At 52.8% G+C, this 20,258-nt stretch overlaps 2 protein-coding genes across 12 annotated transcripts in view; one reads left to right on the plus strand and one right to left on the minus strand.

Moving 5' to 3' along the window:
- The first annotated feature begins 1,571 nt into the window (after positions 1-1,571).
- Positions 1,572-10,917, plus strand: PPP1R1A (protein phosphatase 1 regulatory inhibitor subunit 1A). The gene is made up of 7 exons (XM_033221796.1): positions 1,572-1,841; positions 5,938-5,998; positions 7,009-7,046; positions 7,452-7,515; positions 8,116-8,271; positions 9,119-9,225; positions 9,775-10,917. The coding sequence occupies exons 1-7, from the start codon at positions 1,758-1,760 to the stop codon at positions 9,778-9,780; spliced, it is 516 nt and encodes a 171-aa protein (XP_033077687.1). The 5' UTR covers positions 1,572-1,757; the 3' UTR covers positions 9,781-10,917.
- A 10-nt stretch (positions 10,918-10,927) lies between these two features.
- PDE1B (phosphodiesterase 1B) overlaps positions 10,928-20,258 on the minus strand; it is a 31,289-nt gene continuing 21,958 nt past the window's right edge. For 9 of the 11 annotated variants that reach the window (XM_033221788.1, XM_033221787.1, XM_033221790.1 and 6 more), the window contains 10 exons: positions 17,720-17,860; positions 17,212-17,312; positions 16,979-17,104; positions 16,750-16,851; positions 15,255-15,375; positions 14,845-14,926; positions 14,378-14,486; positions 13,785-13,915; positions 12,831-12,951; positions 10,928-12,321 (listed from right to left, as the gene is read on the minus strand). In XM_033221788.1, the coding sequence (XP_033077679.1) occupies positions 12,848-12,951; positions 13,785-13,915; positions 14,378-14,486; positions 14,845-14,926; positions 15,255-15,375; positions 16,750-16,851; positions 16,979-17,104; positions 17,212-17,312; positions 17,720-17,860 (1,017 nt within the window). In that variant the 3' untranslated portion in view covers positions 10,928-12,321; positions 12,831-12,847. Of the gene's footprint in view, positions 12,322-12,830; positions 12,952-13,759; positions 13,916-14,377; positions 14,487-14,844; positions 14,927-15,254; positions 15,376-16,749; positions 16,852-16,978; positions 17,105-17,211; positions 17,313-17,719; positions 17,861-20,258 lie in introns of all 11 variants that reach the window. The other 2 variants (XR_004439831.1, XR_004439832.1) reach the window with 2 other exon arrangements.

A 20,258-nucleotide genomic window follows, 5' to 3' on the forward strand; every position in this document is an offset into this window, starting at 1 on the left:
TCTCTTTCTCCACTGTCACTTCTTGTGGGGGGATCTGCGCAAAGTTTGGGAATGAAGGGAGACAGGTAAGCCCTACTAGCTGTTTTCCATCTGGCCCTGCCACACCAGAGAGCAAAGGGGCCATGCAAGTGCAGGCTGGGTAGAGGGAGTCAATCCTGGAGTCCAAGTGACAGCAAAACAGGGGCCAGTTAACATGCAGATAGAGGTCCAGCTGGCCCACTGGGTCCCCATAACCCCAGCCTTACCCTGAGAAAACTGAGCCTGACATGTGTAAAAAGATATGGCTGGGGGGAGGGCGGGACAAGTTATTTTGGGAGGTTAGAGGGGAAGGGGCCTTGTGAAATCAAGGTCCGGGAAGGGCTGCCCAGGAGAGGAGGCAACTGAGAGTGGAGGCTGATCCCTTAGAGGAGAAGATGATCATACGGTGCTCCAAGAACCAGGCATAAATCTGGATGGAACTTGCCAATTGCTTGGTTTAAGACTAAAGAGACAGACCCCTTCCCCTCTTCCAGGACTCCCTGTGCCCTCTTCCCCATCCCCAGTTCTTCTCTCCACCTTCTCCTACGGAAAAGATGCATCCAGCCCTACCCCTCCCCTGTGCCCCAGCACCTCCCCTCCCCCTGTCTAGTGATCCCCAGTCCTTAGACGGCACACACCAGTTCCTATGAATATCCTGTCTCCCTCACTGGCTTGTATTGACTGGCATCTTAGTCTTCCACCAAACTAGTAAGTTCTTCCCATAGTCTAACCTCCAGCCCTTCAGTTACAGCAGCTCCTTTTCAGTATCCTGCCAATAGTGAAATTGGAAACCAACCCTATCTGTAAACAAGCCACCCCACCAAAGGAGTTTCTCTCTCCATCCCCAGGCATTTTCCCCTTGCAGGCCTTTCACCTACTTTACCATCCCCTAATTTAGCAAGCAGAAAGTGAACTCGATTTCACAAGCCGGATTGGCTCCCCACCCTCGTTATTCCTTTTGCCGAGTCCCAGATGGGTCCTCTCTCCCCAAGCCCTCCACCCACTCCCACAGGCACTTCAGGAGAAACGCGCCCTCCGGAGACCCTCTGAAGTCTTCAGTTTCCTCTCCCTGGCACTGAGGGAACACAGGGCGGATTTGCAGACTTCTTATTTCCCTCCAAGTTTTTACCTCCGCCTAGTGTTTTCCTTTCAAGGGAAAGTCCCTCTCGAAGTCTAACTTTAATTCCTCCTGCTGCATGCCTAAATCCCCTTCCATCTTTTCTCTATAATACGACCCCCTTTTAAATCATAAATGCAATCTTCCTCTCACGTTTGCAGTCTCCTCTCCTGCAGCGCCCCTCTACTTTCCCAGCCCCTACAACCTGCTCAGGCTAGGGGAAGTTCTTCCTAGCCGCTCCCCACCCCAACGCCCTGCCCAAAACTCCGTGGACACTGAGGTATCTGCCTGAGCTGTCCACTACGAAGGCTCCCGGGCCACGCCCGGACTCGCCGGCCCGCGGGGCGGTGACCCCCGCAGCCGCCAGCGCAGCCACGACGGGGTTAAGGTTCCTGGCTGGGGGAGGGGGAGGGGGCCGGGAGGGGCGGGTGCGGAGCCAATCGGCGGCTGCAGAGTCCCCGGAGCCGCGAGCTGGGAGCGGTGTGCTGGGAGCCGGGAGCCGAGCGCGCCGGGCTGGGGCCGGGGCCGGAGCGGAGCGGAGAGGGAGCGCGCCCGCCCCAGCCCCGAGTCCCGCCGCCTTCCCTCCCGCCGCAGCGCGGGCCCAGCGGCCGCCGCCCCAGCCATGGAGCAAGACAGCAGCCCCCGAAAAATCCAGTTCACGGTCCCGCTGCTGGAGCCGCACCTTGACCCCGAGGCGGCGGAGCAGGTGCGGAGCAGGGCGGGGCGGCAGGGCACTGCCCAGCCAAGGACGAGGGACCCCTGGACTGGTGGGACCCAGGATCCCTGCCTAGTCCTCCCTTAGCAGTGCGCCCTTTTGAGGACGAACGCTCAGTTTGCGGGCGGTGGGGGGGGGTCTTCTGTCCCCTCCCCCACTGTCGGAGCCACATCTCGAATCTGTGCTTCTTTGAGACTGACCGAAGGAAGAGCGCCTCCACTCGATGCCTGGCCCCGCGAGAGTTGCTCTCTTCCTCCCCAGCCCTGGGGGAGGGGGCCTGCTTGAGGACACGACCCCTCCCTCCTTAAACAACCCTGCATCCCCCACCCAGTCAACCCCCACTAGAGTTTCTGAGCTTGGTGGTGGCGCTGAAGGGAATCAGCAGCAATGCGGGAGGGGTCTGGGGAGGGGTCGGTAATGGAGAGGGAGCCTGGAAGGGTGGGAGTTGGAAGAGAAGAAACAGCTTCCCTGTCTCCTCCTAACTGGGGGCCACCTTGCTGGTCTCCGAAAGTGATAACAGGAAGGGACTGAGGACCACTGAGAGGGCTGGGGCTCCAGGGAGAGGGGAGAGGGTTGGTCGAGTTGTAGGCTGAGGCTCCGTTCTTCAGGTCTCCACACATGGTCCTTATTCCCAACTCCTGCCCTTTGGAGTGGGGAGTCCGGGTGGGACAGAGCCAGTGGCACTGGGAGGCCAGAGGTGGAGTCTTTCCAGGGGCTGGGGTCCAAGCTGAACAATATGCAAGGGAGAAGCACTGTGACAGCCTTGGCTCAAGGGGTGGGAGTCCAGGGCCCTGGCCCAGCCTCCTAGCCTGGTCTATTTTTAGCTCAGAGCAGCCTGGCAGAGGGGGCAGTGTATGAGAGTGTGTGAGCAAGTGTATGCCTCGGTGAGAGTGAGCGTATGTGTGGAGAGGGTGGCCACCCGTGGTCCTTACTACTGCTTGTTTGCCAAATATTTGCTTATTTGCCTATTGCTCCATCTCTTTGTAATCTCTGTCCATTTGCCTAGACATTCCCATTCCTAAAGAATATCAGTTTCCCACAAGGTCAGTTCTCTGTTTCTCCCAACAAGCTGCCAGGCTCTGGCTAGCCAGCGCCCCCCACCCCTCTCACACACACACACACACCCGAAAAAAACTTTGTGACCTCTTGGGATGAGGTGGAGAGAGTGTTTTTTGTCATGTTTGTTGCTCCAGCTGTCTGGTAGAATAAGGTCTGATGTGAAGGGAAGGGGCCGGGATACACACACTCTCCCTACCGCTTTGGCTTCCCAATGTGGAGACAGGGTTTGGTACCTGCGTCTCCGTCCTCTCTCTGTTCTGGGGTGAGCCACCACCTCAGAGCTCTAAGGTGGGAGTACGCGAAGGATCTTGAAGCCTCACAAATCTGTAGAGGATGAGGACAGAGAGCCATCAGCATGCGGTGTATTCACTGGGAGTCAGGGGAAAGGCTGCTATGCCTGGAGGCAGGGCATCAGCCAGGATAACCTCAGACCCAGGAAAAAGGGCTCAAGAGTCTGGACTGTGGAGGTTGGGGATGTGGTTCCAAGGAGAACTGCCTCCCACTGGCACAGACAGGGCCTGACACCTGTATCTGGTGTTGGAGGAGGCAGGTGTTGTGGGTGGGTAGGGAGGAGGAGGGGGAAGGCCAGCTGGTTCAGGGATCTAGCAGACAAGGGAGGGGCACAAGACAATCCTGAGGAGTCAGAGGGAAAAAGAGAGCCAGGACTTGGGCCTACTTTCGCTAATCTTCAGAATCTGTGTCTCGTAGGCCTGAAATTCTTCCTGCGGCCTGACCTCAGCCCCTCCTGCTGTGTTAAGCAAACAGCTCCAGGCTTGGCAGGTGCTGCTAACCCAGACCAACACCACGGGAGGGCACAAGGAGTTGGAAGCTCTGAGTTATAGAGCACAGAGTGGCAGGGGGTGGAGGGGTGCCCACAGCTTCCAGATCCTTGGCATGACTGCTTTGGAAAGAAATCCGAGGTGAAGGTATCACGTGCTCCTGACAGCTAGGATTTGGGATAGGTATGAGAAAAAGAAAAGAGACCATCTACTTATTTCCCACTAGTTCGGGTGCCTGGGAGGTACCTCAGGAAGCCTGACTTTCCTCCTTTCTGCTGTAAGGACATCACAATTCCCAAGGACTCCGAGTGCTTAGAAACCTTGTCCAAAGGAAAGGAATCGGTTAAGGAAGTGATGTGTCCAAGACCAGACAGCCCTGCTGCCCTCTGTCATACTTGCAGTCTCCTTCTTGGGCTCCCCACTCTGATGTTATATCAATCCACTGATCGCCACTCCACCCTCTCCCTGTCTCTTCCCCTCTTCTACCACCACCACACCCTGCCCCTCCGGGATGGAAAGAAGTAGAAGAGTCTTCTAGTCGAAGGATGGCCCCCACCCCATATACATGAAACAGATGGTCCCCAGCCCATGTGTATCAGGAATGTCCAGAGACGACTGACAGTTAATGTCTGTGCGACTCATCCATGTGCACCCTTACACACATACACAAAGGACTGGTACTGCAGGGACCTTGAAATGTCACCAAAAACAGAGGCCACTGAATTCTCCTGGGAAAATGATGCCCTACCCCCACAGACCCCCATTCTATGCATCCTGTTTCTTCTTTGGAAAGAGTCACCCCTCAGGCTTAAACAGCCCATCTTGCCATAGCCAGTACCCCCCACTTTTCTGGGCATAGAGAGGGGCAGTGTTCACCTCCGTCATCCTCCATGGCCAGTGGTGATGATTCTAAATAATGGACATGCAAAGATAAGAGTTTGATCATTCAGTGTCCTCACCCTACTCCTCTCAGCACAGGATAATTTTAGCCCTTTTCCCAGCCCCATTAGCCTTCCCTCCCCACTGCTAACCTAGAGGGTCATCCTCTAACCCCCATCCTTCCACTTGCTTCCAAGCCTCTAAAGCCTCCAGAGAAAGGGGAAAAACTACACCTCCCAGGAGTCCTTGGACTGACTTCAACAACAATCAACTTTATTGGCAGCATGACAGAAGAACAACAGTGGGAGCAAGGGGACTCAGAGGCAAGGCAGTCAGTCAGCTTTATATGTTAATTTCTTAGACTGGGACCTGGAGCCTAGGATAAGATTTTTCAGCTAAACTTTGGGCCCTGACCAGGGTCCTGCCTAGGGCTCCTCCTTGTATTGATATTATATTTACCATGACAAGGATTCCCCCAACCCCGTTTCTTGACAAATCAGAAAGGCAGTGTATCCAAGGATAGAGAGGACATTAGGGAGTGAGGGGTGCAGGCCAGAGGAGATGCACATTCAGATCCTCCTCTGTGTTGTCCTCCCAGGCTGGGGGTTGCTTGAAAAGGATGCTCTCTCTGGGCGCTGTCACACAAAATGTTAACGTCTGCTTGGGGAGTGGGTTAGAAGACTGAGAGAAAGCACTGTGCCCTCTTAAGTTATTTCTGACCATTGATCCAGGATGGACGGAAGGACAGCAGGCCAGAGATCAATGCATTAGAGCAGATATAGCTTAGATGGAGAGCTGGGGCCAGGACCAGGGGGAGGTGGAGACACAGAACAGGGGAATGGGGGTGTGCAGGGAAGGGAAGTGGTCTTCTGGGTCCTTAGGATTAGCTCTCCCCAGGGGAGGAGGAGGAGCCCAGGGATGTTCACCCTGGGTCAGTCAGTTCAGTATAACATGGCATGTTTTTTTCCAACTTTTCTTTTAGATCCGGGGGGTACATGTGCAGTTTTGTTACATGGTGCTGAGGTCTGGGGTATGATTGACCCAGAGAGTGAGCATAGTACCCAATAGGTAGTGTTTCAGCCCTTGCCCTCCTCCCTCCCTGTCTTGTATTCCCCAGTGTCTATTGTTCCTGTCTTTATGTCCATGAGTACTCAATGTTTAGCTCCCACTTATAAGTGAGAATATGCAGTATTTGGTTTTCTGTTTCTGCATAAGTTTGCTTAGGGTAATGGCCTCCAGCTGCATTCACATGGCATTTTTTGAGGTGTGTTAAGTAGGCTAGGCTGGATTATGTTACTGAGTGGTTTTGGGTGGGGCTCTGATGCTTCCACGCGTACTTGACCTCTTCCCCATTTCCCACCTTCCCTCAGATTCGGAGGCGCCGCCCCACCCCTGCCACCCTCGTGCTGACCAGTGACCAGTCATCCCCAGGTAAGCCAAGGGATATGTTGCTGAAGGGGGTGGGGGCCACTATGGCAACAGGTCCCAATGACAAGATGGGTGCTAGGTGGAAGAAGAACAGCTCTGAGAAGGCGGGGATGTCCTCAGTCCTGAAGGCAGGAAGGTGGTGGTTGGATTGCAGAATATCCTTTGCTTTTGGAAAGATGGAGCAGTGCTAGGAAGGGGAGGGAGACCACCTGGCTCCTAAGCCCCCCAGGAATTGGGGTGGTCAACTGAGTGCTGGTTGCTGCGGCAACAGCCTTCCAGGTTTCTCCAGCAACTGAGATGCTGCTACCCCCACCCCCAGAGGCAGTGTCAGCTGTGAGGGGGAGGGACCGCCTCCACCAGCTCTTCACAGCCCCCAGAGGGGGAGGGGAAGGTTAGAAGCAGCTCAGGGAGCAGCTGAGATTCTGGTCACCTGCATCCCCATCAAGGTATGGGGAGAAAAGAAGGTCTCACAGAATGGTAGGGAGCTTGACAGGGGTGTGGAAGAGAGGGGGTCAGGCTAAGAAGCTAGGCTGGAGTTCAGGATGCCAGGGTCTCCAGCTTGCCTCCACCTATACCTTCCAGACCCTGCACAGAATAAATTTACTGTTCTCTATCACTGTTCCGTCCTATGCAGGGCTTAGTTCTGGCTGACCCTGGGGTGGAGGAATGATTGGAAAGAGAAAGAGACATGATACTTCGGAGGAAGAAAAAAAGCAAAAAGACCACAGATCCTGCCTTTGGGGATATCCAGGTCTGAGGCAGAGATGCAGACGCAGATGGACCACAGAGCCAAGGACAGGACTAGATGCAGGGGGATGGAGGCAGCGGAAGCACAGGAGAGGAGCTGCGGGGAGGAGGTGTAGGGCAGCCATGAGGGCCAAGAGCCTGGGGGCAGATGTGAGGGACAGATCAGGAGGAGCGTGGCTGCAGAATCCCCTCCCCTGAAAAGTCAGCTCTATGGGGAGCCCTGGTTTCCTGTCCTTATCACCCTCTCCTTTTCCTCTTCCCTTCAGAGATAGATGAAGACCGGATCCCCAACCCACATCTCAAGGTGAGCGGGCCCATCCCAGTAAGCCCAGCCCAAACGACCCCCCACTCATTAGGGGATTATTCCTTAAAACCCGCTGCCCGTCTCTAGGATCTTTTTGACTCCCGCTTCCCTGTACCCGTACCCCCCAAATGTGCATGAATGAACGTATACACATGCACCACACACACACTCACACACACACTCACACACACACACAGTCTCCTTGCTCACCGTTGTCGAGGTGGTTGGGGAGGCAGGAGTTTTCTTCCCCCACTTTTTGAAGCTCACACCTACTCCAAGCTCCAATCCAAAAGTCTGGCAAAGCAGAGGAGGAAGGCAAGGGGGGCTAGAAGGCATGGGGGACTAGAGGGCAAGGGGGGCTGGAGGGCAAGGGGGGCTGGCACCTATCCTCTGTGCCCTTCACAGTCCACTTTGGCAATGTCTCCACGGCAACGGAAGAAGATGACAAGGATCACACCCACAATGAAAGGTTCGCAAGACCCCTCCCATCCCTTTTTCTCCTCTACGCCTGAAGCTGGAGAGTAGACCCAATGCCCTTTGGAAGGGAGGTCGTTAAATCTGCCTTTACTATGGTAGAACTGTTGCTAGATGAACTGAGGCTGAAATCCCAGTTTTGCCACTGACTAGCTGGGTGATCTGGGAAAAACTGCTTAACTTACTGAGCCTTGAATACTACCTCATTATGGCAGATAAAATAATATATGTGAACTCACCGGCACAGTGCACAACATGTACGAGGTACTCAAATTTTTCTTGAATCTAAATTGAGCCTTTCCACCTTCCCCCAGGGAAGACCATGTATCCCAGCAAGTGAGGAGTATCCCTTGTTCTTAAAGGCTCTTCTCCTATGCCTCCCTTATCTGTGAAAAAGAGTACTTTTTATGGTCTAGTTTTCATCCCTCCTTATTGCCAGCTAATGTCCCTTCCTTGTTCAGATCTCAGTGGATGGGAAAGTCAAACACCTAGCAATGTGTGCTGAGCCTTTAGTGGGGCTGTTGAATCTGGGGGCCCACAGGGGAGATGCTAGGCAGTCATATCCAGTGTTCCCTCCCTTTCTGTGTGTCCCCAGAGCTCCAGATGATGGTTGAACATCACCTGGGGCAACAGCAGCAAGGAGAGGAGCCTGAGGGGGCCGCTGAGAGCACAGGAACCCAGGAGTCCCGCCCACCTGGGATCCCAGACACAGAAGTGGAGTCAAGGCTGGGCACCTCTGGGACAGCAAAAAGTATGTTCAGGCTGCCTAGTAGTAGGCAAAAACCATCTCAAGGATATGGATCTATTTGCATGTTCGGCATACATTTGAATCTTCACTTTTCCTTACTGAGTGACACCAAGCCCTCCCAACTTGAACCTCAGAGCCCCACTGTGGCTACATGGGGGGACCCACCTTCAAGGAAACAGCAGTCACAGGCCTGAATCCTGGCTCTGCCACTTGCTACTTTACCAGCCGAGAGGCCTTGAACGACTTAACCTCAGAGTATAAAATGATAATGAGGGTGCCTGTTGCAGTGGGTTGCATGTGACTATTAAATGAGACTGGCTCTTGCCACAGCACCTGACACATACAGAGCATGCAATAAGTGGAAGCTGGTAGCAGGGCGCTATGTCCCTTATCCTAGACATATTCCAGAATTCAGAACGCCTCCAATTTTGTGAAGATACAGTACATAAGCTGTGTATCACATAGTATTCCCAGCAGAGAACCCTACAATCAACACATAATATTTCTGCAACCCAGTGAATGGTCTCACTAAGCAGAATAAAGAATAAAAATAGCCTCCTATGAGTTCATGTCGGGTTTAGACACATATTGAGTTTTGTTTTTTCAACTGTTTTTTCAACTGTTTCAAGGGTTTATTCTTTCCAATTTGACTGAAGATTTTGAAAAAGTGAACCTATAGTAGTAATTGTGAAAAAGGAAAACCCTGTTGGTCTTGCCTGATTGCACCCAACTTGGTCCTGGGGCTCTCTCAGGGGCCACTGGGGTACAGATGCAGTGAGGAGAAGCAGTTCCCTCCCCAACACCTTTATGAATGCCACTTCTTCCTCCCACCCCTATTTTCCCTCCCCAGAGCCTACAGAATCCATCCCTAAAACTCAGGAGAGAGGCAGTAAGGAACCCAGCACAAAGGAACCTTCAACCCATATACCACCATTGGATTCCAAGGGAGCCAACTCGGTAAGACCCCAGGGCTGGGCTGCCAGGCCGTAGGAGAGGAGGCTAATATTGTGGACAAAGGCAAGGGGCTGATATTTGGAGTCTAGGAAAAGGAAAACAAAGAACCAGCTTCAGTCCCTGAAAAGTTATTCTTCATGGTAAAAGGACTTGCATCTCCTCTGACAGACAAAGAAATGGATAGCTGCAGCAAGAAGGTTTGAGATTAGACTTTGTGTAGGACTTCTGGCTCCTGGAATGGGTGAGAGCAGTAGGTCGTGGATTTTTTGATAAAGGAGATTTGGAACCCGAAGGGAGATCCTCCCCTGCCCAGCTGAGGTGGGCAGTGGCTCTCCCTGCCTGGAGGATGCATTGATTAGGTAACTTCCTGAGCTTTGATTTTACAGTCCCCAGCCCCCTGCATAGACTGGACACGGGAAAAACTGCTCTCAGACATCAGAACAAGCTTTCTGAGACATTAGATGTTGACAAATGGGATGGCCAGAAGGGGAAGGGACAAAATGACCATCTGGCCTCTCACCTTCTCTTTCTGTCCTCCTTCCCCCATAACAGGTCTGAGAGAGGAGGAGATATCTTGGGATCAAGACTGCAGTTTGGGAATGCATGGACACCGGATTTGTTTCCTACTCCTTCACTTTTGGGGAAAATCTCTTGTTTTTAAAAAGTGATAAATTTGGTGTTAGGTCCTTGGCACTTTCCTTCTTTCCCAACTTGGAGAATCCTTTCTCCCTGCCTTCTTGCCCAGCCCTCTCTGCAGCCCCCACCCTCCTGCCAAGCTGCCTCTGGGAAGGAAGAAACAGAGGAGCGAGGCAGAAGCCTTGAGCAGGGAAGAGTTCTTCCCCTAGCCCTGACTTTACTTGCTGTGGGAAGAGAGATGAGGGTCAGATAGGTGGGAGGACTAACTTCCAGTCTGCCAAGAACGAAGAAAAGCCCCACCTTCTCTTTTCTTATTGAGGAACGATCTGACCACCTCACAGGCCTGCCCTGCAGCTGGAACACTCCGCGCTCTAAGGCCTGTGCCGTGTCCAGCTGTGACTGTGCAGTGGGCTCCATCTGCTGGACAAAAGGGGGAACTGCACCATGGCACTTGGCCCATGGGATAGAGGGTGTGGTGGTGTAGGGATACCTCCTTGCCTGCCCTCCAAGCCTCAGCTGCCTTCCTTTTGGATTCCCAAGCTTCAGGATGTGTTCCCTCTTCCAGCTGTGGGACCGCTGTCCGTTATTTCAACCCGTTAGCAACAATGGATAGAGAACACAGTGGCTATTAATGAAGAGGCCCATACTGGAGACTGGAAGGGTTCCCTTGTCCTAGACACTGAGGACAGATAAGACAAAAACCAAGCATAAGAGAAGAAACTGTCTCAGATCTCACGGCCAGGCCTCTCTCCTGCTGCTGTTTTTGATTTTCCTAGGTAGTGGGAGAGAGGAAAGGAGGAAAGGCAAGATTCTTTCCCCCTCCCTGCTGAAGCATGTGGTACAGAGGCAAGAGCAGAGCCTGAGAAGCGTCAGGTCCCACTTCTGCCATGCAGCTACTGTGAGCCCTCAGGGCCTCCTCCTGGGCCTCAGCTTGCCCAGATACATACCTAAATGTGTGTATATATATATAAAAGGGAGAACACCTCACCCAGATTTTATCCCGCTGGAAAGAGTGTATGTATGTGAAGATGCTTGGTCAACTTGCACCCAGTGAACACACACAGTCAGGCCTGGTCTCCCTTCTTTATTGTTCTCTGGCTATAGCAGGGGTCTGGGAGACCAAGGGCAGGGGTGAGTCACATGCATCTCTGCCCTACTCGGGGTGGGGTAGGGTGGAAGTATCAGGGTAGCAGGTCTAGGAGACCATGGATATGGACTTCGCATGAACAGGGCCCACTGTACAAATGCATGGTTGGTATTTACAAGAAAGGAGGGCAGTCACCTGGACTTTGGCCTTTCCTGGGGCAAGGTGGGGGCAAGGAGGAGCCTGAGGAGAGGAAGGGGCACCGCGCCTGGCTGGGTTCTCTCCAGAGGACAGGAAGGCAGCAGCCCTGAGCGCCTCCTCCATCTGCCTTTCACCCACTACCCCTCGCTTGTCTCAGGGGAGGAGCTTCTTAGTGTCTGCAGCTGGGCCAGTTCTGAGAAGTGGAAAGGAGGGGACAGACCCTCTCTTTTAGCAACGCAGGATTACTGGATTATACCTCACCCTCCCCAGGCACCCTTGACCCTAACCCAGCTGGTGTTGATACATCCTGAAGGTGCTTTGCTGGGGAGATCTCAAAGCACGTTACAGACATTGGTCGGATGGGAGCCTCCCAGCCCCAGGCGAGAGGAAGGAGGCAAAGGGCTCAGGACTCAGCCAGGGCAGGTGACAAGCCCCAGGGTCCCAGACCAGTCCCAAGGAAGGTCCCAGGGAAGGCCTCCCGCAGCCCCTGGTCACAATGGCTCCTTTTTTCCCAGTCACTGTATCAGAAAGGGAGAGAAGGAAGATTGCAGAGGATCAGGCTGGAGATGGGGCTGAAGCAGTGCAATTCTGGGGTGAAGAGGATGTCCTACCCACCCCATTCCCAGGTCCTAGAAAGGTACCATGCCCTGAAGGAACCCACTCCCCTTCCCACACATAGGGCTCTGAAAACCCCCAGATTTCTATCCTATTCCAGCCCTTCCCAGGGGAGGAAAAGGGGGACCCAGACCTGCCAGCTAAGATCTGGGGTGGGGGGGCTGAGGGAACCCCCAAAATGTATTGCTTAGAAACTTGGAGGCAAAAAGGATGGGGGAGGTCCCAGGGGGCTGGCATCTCTGACCCTCCCCCAAGGCCCTGGGAAGCCTCCAGGAAGCCCCCCGCTCCCTGGCAGCCACCTGGCCATGGAGAGAATTCAGAGGCTGAGGGATGGGCACAGTGACCATTGGGAGCCTGAAGTTCCCCATTCTTGCTGCCGGGACATTAAAGTGTGCCCCAGTGGGTGTCAGGTGGGGAGGGGCCCTTTCCCCAACCCCAAATCTCTGGCATTTGGCCTTCCGGTGGGTTGTTTCTTCCACAACCACGCTCCCTTGGAGCAGATGGGGGAGCCAGTCCTGATGGATGGTGCTGATGACATCAAACACTTTGGACTCAATGAAGACCTGGGGAAAGAGGGAGGAACTTCAGTGCCTGAGCGTGGCCTTCACCTCCAACCTGACCTTCCTTCTCCAAGTCCTGATCCCCACTCAGTCCCGAGTAGAGTTGTGCAGAAAATGCCCTTCAGAAGGGTGCCTAGCCAAGGGGGTGGATAGGGGCTGAAGTCGAAGTCATGTTTAGCTGCCCTCACTAAGCCGTGTGCCCTGGCTGGGCTCCTTTTTCCCTAACTCTCCCTAAGGTGCGGGGTAAGTTAGCTGTCACCTGGCATTGTGAACATCTGCTGCTGTTCTGAGAAACTACCTCCTTTCTTCCCGCAGGGACTGGGGACAGAAGAGGGTGGGAGGATTTCCCTGCTCCACCCACACTTTGGCTCCATTCTATGTCTTCACTCCCTCCATTTTACTGCTCAAAAGAGGGAGAGAGAAGGTCGCATCTGTTGGAGCCCAGAGACGACCCAACAAAGATGCCACAATAGACACCAGCTCTCCTATGCCCTCCACCACAACAGGCTCACCTGGGCCAGCCCCAGGGCTAGTCCAGATTCCCATTTTGGTTGTGTTCATCTTCGGCAGGGGATGGGGGTGCCTCTTCATCACAGGGGGACAACTCGTCAATGGACATCTGGTTGGTGATGCCTGTAGAGGAGCATAAAGGAGGCTGAGCTTAGGCCAAGAAGTATTCTTCCCCAGAACCCAAGGAGTATGTGGAGAAACATAAGGGATTCTCATGCATCAACCTGCCTTCAAGCTGAACTACATTCAACCCATCCCCACTTGGGAAGAGCCTCTGTAGCCTTGCCAAAACTCAGAACCCTCAACACCACCCTACCACCGCCTCACACTGGAAGAGATTTCCCAGACAGGTCCACCAAATTAGCCAAATCTGCAGGGGCGCCATTTACAGGGACCACGGTGTGCACAGGGACCCTTGGGTTGTGGAATATCTGGCTGTCTCTATCATCTCTATAGGCCCCATTCTTAGAACATCCCAGGTTGGCCGGGCGCGGTGGCTCAAGCCTGTAATCCCAGCACTTTGGGAGGCCGAGACGGGCGGATCACGAGATCAGGAGATTAAGACCATCCTGGCTAACACGGTGAAACCCCGCCTCTACTAAAAATACAAAAAACTAGCCAGGTGAAGTGGCGGGCGCCTGTAGTCCCAGCTACTTGGGAGGCTGAGGCAGGAGAATGGCGTAAACCCGGGAGGCGGAGCTTGCAGTGAGCTGAGATCCCGCCACTGCACTCCAGCCTGGGCTACAGAGCTAGACTCCGTCTCAAAAAAAAAAAAGAAGAACATCCCAGGTCACTCGGCCAGTCTTTCCTGTGATCTAACTGGTCTGATCAGCTCCATTCCCAACTCAAGGAGTCCGGCGAAGGGTTTCCCCAGGGGCTTAAGAAAAATGGACCTCCTAGTGCTCCATGATCCACCCACACAAGTTCTCACCCCCACCCTCTGCCACAGTGCCCACCACTTGCTGCCCGTTCCTTCCATTTCTGTTTGTTCTCCTGAATGTACTTGACCCAGGTGGAACGAAAGCTGACCACATCAGGGTTGGGGTCTCCCACTTCCACATCCAGAGAGGGCGGGCGCCATTGAAAGCTAGAAGCAGAAACCCCCAACAGCCCCAAGAAGTAAGACCCAGCCCACTCCAGAACCACCTTAGCCCACTCATGGAAGACCAAGAGAAGGTTCAGGGAACTTTGTCTTCCTCTTTTCCTCTACTAGATATTCCCCAAGTCCCTGTCCCTCTCCCCCTCATTTCACCCCTCCCTCTCCACATCTTCCCTCCTGGTAGAAGGAAAATTAAAACAAGATTCTCCAGAAGGCAGTAAAGACAGCTAATGGAAGAAACAAAAATATGGTCAAGGGGAGCACAGGCACAGGTCACACCCTTCTGATCCCATCCTTCTGCCCCTGACGGCAGAGGGACTCCCAAGCTCGAAGCAGCTTGCCTCCCCACCACCCCACCACAACTGTGAATCGGTCCTCTCCGTGAGTCCAACTCCCTCCCTACCACTGCCTTCCGGAAGCAGGATATCTGGCTACCCCAGCCACCCTCACCTGGGCTGGTTTTTAGACTTGGAGTCCTCATCCGCCAGGGGCTGAACACTCTTCTCTGCCACATCAGTCAGCACAGAGAATGTGGGCTCCACAATGAAGTCGATGAACCCTGCAGTGGAGGAGCAATGCCATAGAGATGTCTTACTTTTATCTGGAGGGCTAGGCAGAGGATGCAGCTGGCATGGCCAGGACCCCTGGCTCCTTATGAAAGAAGCTAAAGAGGTAACCTGAGGCTGAAAACTTCCCAATGCGGGGCAGGCTTTGGGATGATGTCTTGGTGCCCCAGAGAGCTCCTCCCTGCCATTGCAGCCCCCTGGCCTCCTATCCCAGGACCCCATGCTCTAGCACAGTAGGCTTTCCTCTACAGGAAGAATGGTTTGGGGGATTGAGGACTTGGAGCAATCCTGACCCAGGCAGTATCTGTTCCCCTTCCCAGTCCTCCCCTTCCTGCAGGAGAGGACACTCACCTATCTGAGACTGTGCCACCAGCGTGGAAGTGCGGTCACAGAGGGGAGAAAAGGGCAGGCCCAACTCTGCCTCCTTGTCACCCTAGAGGAGACAGCAGGGTAGGAAAGCTGGAGAGGATACCTCAGACCTACCAGATCTGGGGTACAGGTGGCAGGTGGCAGGGGTGGGGGGTTGTGTGAAATTTTTGCACTGTTGACCTGGAAATTAGTAATATGCAAATGAAATATATGCAAATGAAATGCAACTATTGTTAGGCTTTTAGGATAATGGGATTTTACCCCAAGGATTTGGTATCAGGTCAGAGACTACAGGTAGCAAAAGGAGGATATGGAGTATGAGTGGGGAACTTAGAGGGCAAAGGGGGAGATAAGGCCCCATAGGCACAGGGGAAGCAAAGATGCCGCACTACCTGGCGGAAGAATTCCTCCATGAGGGCCTTGGTCCAGCGGCTGTGGACCGACCACTGCTTGGTTGGGTGGCTGATGTCAGCAGCATGGAGCAGGAGCGACAGGGCCTTGGGCTTGTCAATCCTGGTTGGGGCAGGTGGCAAGGGAAGGGAGACTGATCTTTTAGGAAAAGGAAACCTGGACCATTCCCTAATTTCCCATGCACACCCTATCACATAACTTCTTTTTTGTTTTTTGTTTTTTTTTTGAGACAGGATCTCACTCTGTTGCTCAAGCTGGAATGCAGTGACACAATTTCAGCTCACTGCAACCTCCGTCACCTGGGTTCAAATGATTCTCCTACCTCAGCCTCCTGAGTAGCTGGGACTACAGGCGCACATGCCACCACACCCAGCTAATTTTTGTATTTTTTTGGTAGAGACAAGGTTTTGCCATGTTGGCCAGGCTGGTCTCAAATTCCTGACCTCAAGCGATCCACCTGCCTCGGCCTCCCAAAGTGCTGGAATTACAGGCATGAGCCACCACGCCCGGCCTCACATAACTTCAAACACCCTCCAAAGCTACACACACACACACATACACACACACATAGACACACACACACACTTATATATGTTTAGGTAGCAGCACAGGTTAGTAGCTGAGAGCCCAGGCTCTTAGAATCGAAGGGCCTGGGTTCCCATCTATACCTACCACATGTTAGCTGTGTGACACTGTGCAAGTTACTTAAAATTTCCATATTTCATTTTCTTCAACTCTAAAATGGAAATAACAACCCTACGACATATCAGGTAGTTCTGAGAATTAAGTGACAAACAACAAATAAGTATTCAGGAGAGTGTCTAGCACATAATAAGTGCTCAGTAGATATTATTTAGAATAGTAATAATTATTATTATACCCTCAACCATGACCCACTATGACACTGCATACTCTCCCACACATAAACACCATACACAGAGATTAACACACACCTTCAGGACACACACAGAGTCCACTCACACACACATTTATACATTCCCACCCACTTTTAAGCAGCATTAGATGCAATTATGGCATTTGTTCTGTGCGTTTGTTTAAACCTCATATGACTCTCCCAATCGCCCTATGAGACTAGGAACTAGGGGCAAGCTGTTGTTGGGAGAGGCATGTCATTTCCACCATTTCAGAGCTAATAAAACTGGGGTCCAGAAGGGTCGAATGAATTTTCCAACATTCCAGAGTAAGCCTGTCCTGGAGCTGCAATGAGAACCCCCATCTTAGATTCCCAGCCCAAAGCACTCTCCAGTGGATCAGCTGCCTCGGGTGTATGTAAGGTAAGGCCACACACACACACACACACACCACACTTACACAGAGATGCAGTCGGATACCTGGAGCCAGTGGAGTCTCTACATCCAGGTAAAGACCTGGCACACCAACTACCCTTGTGTATACCCCCCAGTCCACACACCCCTCCCTCTGGCCTGGCCCCAGCCACACCCCACCAGATGCCACCTCTCCAGCTGTTGCAAGGCTGTCTTCATGGTCTTCACTTGCTGGAAATGGCAGGACATGTCTGTGGCCAACACCATCTCAATGACCAGGGCTCGGAGTTCTCTGAGTGGACATAAAAAGAGAAGCGATCAGCCCCCTCGGTGCTCCTGGGCAGCACGTCCAGGAAGTGGAAAATGGGGTTTGTGGTAAGGGAGGCTCTTAGGGATGCCAAGTACTGGCTTTTGCTCACACAAACTCATCCTTGGTGAGGTTGATGAAAATGTTCAGCTCATCATCCTGCATCAGTCGGAAGACAGAGCTGATGTGGTGATTCTCCAGCACTGAACGATCATTGTACAGGATGGCACATTCTGACCTACAAAGCCACAGGTCATCATGACCACCCCCTGTAAAAAGGGACTCTGGCAACCTCCCCCACCTCCGCTTGGCCTCTCCTGCCCCTGCCACATCCCCACCCCTCACTTGGTCTGGATGTGGAAGCTGTTGGTAGTGCCTGTGTGCTCATAATCATGGATAGCTGCAGCAAAGACGATGGCCAGGACCTCAATCTCCGACAGGCAGTGCTACAGGAGGAAAGAGAAAGAATAAGAGAGGGCTGACGCCTGCTGGTCACTGCCCAAGAACCTCCACACACAGGCTAGACCACTCATCCCATCCCTTCCATGCTTCCAGGCCAGCTCTTGGTTCATGCAGCCAGGTTTCTCAGCTCCTGGAATGGCCAAGGAGCTTCCTCCATCCGAACCTGCAACATTCCCATTGCATCCCAGCACACGTCCCTAGCACTGTCCAAGAAGTTTTAGTCTACCTGGGAATTCTCTAGAATGAGTTTCATCCTGTTCGACTCTGTAAAGGCTTTGGAGTGCCCAATAAGAACCAAAGAGGAGAAATGGAAATGGGAGTACACTCTAGACCTCCCAGTTCTGTAGCCATAGGCCCTGCATCACAGAAGAATCATCTCCAGGGCACCTACCACCATCCCTGTGCGGAGCAAGAAGCAATGGACTGTCTGGGTAACATCAGCTGCATGGATCTGGTTGTGGTAAGGATTCTTGTGCTTTCCATAGCCTGTCTCCAAGGCCTCCAGGAAACTCATCAAAAACACAGTGGGAATCTGCGGAGGGGGTGGGGGAAATGGAGGTGTATCAAGGATCCACAGGAATGGTGGTGACTACAGACCAAGATCAACAACCTCAGCTTTCTGTAGAAGGCAGTGTGGCATAGGGAGAGAGCACAGGACCTAGTCAGGTAAACCTGGCTCATATCCTGCCTCTACCACCTGCTGGCTGTGCAACTTGGGAAAGTCACATGCCTCTCTGTACCTCAGATACTTAATTGCAGAATGAAGATAATACCACCGACCTGGAAATTAATGAGATAAGTACAAGGCATTTAGTAAATGCTGTCTAAAGAATAGCTATAATTGGCCGGGCGCGGTGGCTCAAGCCTGTAATCCCAGCACTTTGGGAGGCCGAGACGGGCGGATCACGAGGTCAGGAGATCGAGACCATCCTGGCTAACACAGTGAAACCCCGTCTCTACTAAAAATACAAAAAACTAGCCGGGCAAGGTGGCAGGCACCTGTAGTCCCAGCTACTCGGGAGGCTGAGGCAGGAGAATGGCATAAACCCGGGAGGCGGAGCTTGCAGTGAGCTGAGATCCAGCCACTGTACTCCAGCCTGGGCGACAGAGCGAGACTCCATCTCAAATAAAAAAAATAAAAAAATAAAAAAATAAAAAAAAGAATAGCTATAATTATTATTATTTCCCTGGAGATTTCAAAGAAAAGGCAAACTTCCCTCCTACCTTCCAACCACCCCACTCCATCCCCAAATCCAAAACCATGAAGAAGGGCTTGGAAGCAAGGGAATGAAGATGACCTAGAGAGGACTCTTCCAGCCAGATGTGGGTTACCCTCTCCTTTGAGAAACCCTCCCTGACCACCTACCCTCTACATGCACCAGTACCCCCACCCTCAGTCCCACAGAACACACACAAAAGCACCATGAGCCAGAGCTCTCTGTCCAGCTACTCTGAATTCGGTCCCTGTCTCTGTATACACCCTTAGGGTATGTCTGCCTCCTTCAGAAGGCTCAAGGCTCCCAGAGGACAGGACTGGTGATCTGTCCCTGAATCTCTGGAGGCTAGGAAGGGACGAAGGTTCAGGACTCGGGAGGTTTCTGTAGAGATGAGCAATACAGTGACAGAGACACAGAAGAAACACCACTAGTCAGCCAGACCCTAACATCCCCCACCCGCACCCCTGGAGGGCTGTGCCCCAAATTCAGGAAATTTTAAAGGACTGTTTCCATGACGACTGCCCTTGCTTTTGCGTTGCCATGGCGTCCCTGGAGGGAAGGGAAGAAAAAGGGAGGAGTAGGGGAGGGGCTAGGTGCCCAGGAAGAGAATGTGGAGTTTGAGAAGGGCAGCTGCTACTGGCCCTACCATCAAAGATAACTAAAACAATAAGCACCGCCTCCTTCCTCTAACTGCCTTGGAGCAAAGCAGACTGGGACTGGGCAAACCCAACCCAAAACAGCTACTCTTGAGGTCCCCCAAACCCAGTACTTCCAGGTAAGGAGGCAGACTTTAGGAGAAGCTAGTGACTGAAGTCTGAGAGCCAGTTTGGAGAAACATGAGCTGGGAAAAGTCTTAGGAAAAAGACAGCCCTGCTATTCTCTGTCCTGGAGAGGGCAGGAGTGGAAAGAAGGGAGTAAAATTGCAGAACAGGCTTCCAGAAGGCACTTAAGAAGATTTCAACTGAGCATCTCGGGAAAGTTTTGGAAACTAGGGAGTTGTAAAAGGAGGAGTCAAGGGTGGAGGAAGGGCTCACATGCACAAATAATTTGTTCAAGTGAAGTGGAGGCAGAGGACGAATGGAATGACCTCCCAAAGATGGCCTGGGAGGGGACTCTCCACCTGGACTCCTTTGACCGCCCCTCTATGGCCCTTCAGATCATCCATGTTTCCCTTCACCGTAAACATCTGCTGCTCCCCAAAGTGCTGACCCAATATCCCCATTATGGCTCTTCAACCTCCCTCACCCTCTACTTCCAAATGTGGTTTTTCCATGTGAAAGTGTTTTCTTTTTTTTCCTGGCACTTTTTCCCTCCCAAAAGATGCTCCCTTCTGGTACAGGATCTAGGAAGGACTTTAATCTCATATAATTCTTCCCATCCAGACAAGCTGAAGAGCAAATGAAGTTCACACATCGTCCCCCTGTCATACAACCCCACCCCAGCCTGTCAAGAGCTGACCTTCTCCATAAAATTCCTTGCACAGAGACCAGAACTGGGGGATAGGGGAGGGAGTGGTCAGTTTTATCCAGGAAACACATGGATTCCAGTCCCAAAGGGCACTGGCTGACAGCATCTGAACTCCAGGCCTCCAGTGTCCACACTGCCAGTCGGCCTAGAGAGGACAAGCTGGGGGAAGAAAGCAAAGCGAGGGGGAGCAGAATCCCAGGCTAGATGGTTGCAGACCTAGAATCTCCCCCTAGAAAGCAATTCATG

The sequence above is a fragment of the Trachypithecus francoisi genome, unplaced genomic scaffold, assembly GCF_009764315.1.
Source record: "Trachypithecus francoisi isolate TF-2019V2 unplaced genomic scaffold, Tfra_2.0 Lachesis_group11, whole genome shotgun sequence".
In the NCBI taxonomy this organism is placed as follows: Eukaryota; Metazoa; Chordata; class Mammalia; order Primates; family Cercopithecidae; genus Trachypithecus; species Trachypithecus francoisi.

Bases quoted from the DNA above. Each gene is read 5' to 3' on its own strand.
- PPP1R1A (XM_033221796.1), top strand. From the start codon at position 1,758: ATGGAGCAAGACAGCAGCCCCCGAAAAATCCAGTTCACGGTCCCGCTG. The intron at 1,842-5,937 runs GTGCGGAGCAGG...ACCTTCCCTCAG, and splicing joins ACCCCGAGGCGGCGGAGCAG to ATTCGGAGGCGCCGCCCCAC. The intron at 5,999-7,008 runs GTAAGCCAAGGG...TCTTCCCTTCAG, and splicing joins CAGTGACCAGTCATCCCCAG to AGATAGATGAAGACCGGATC.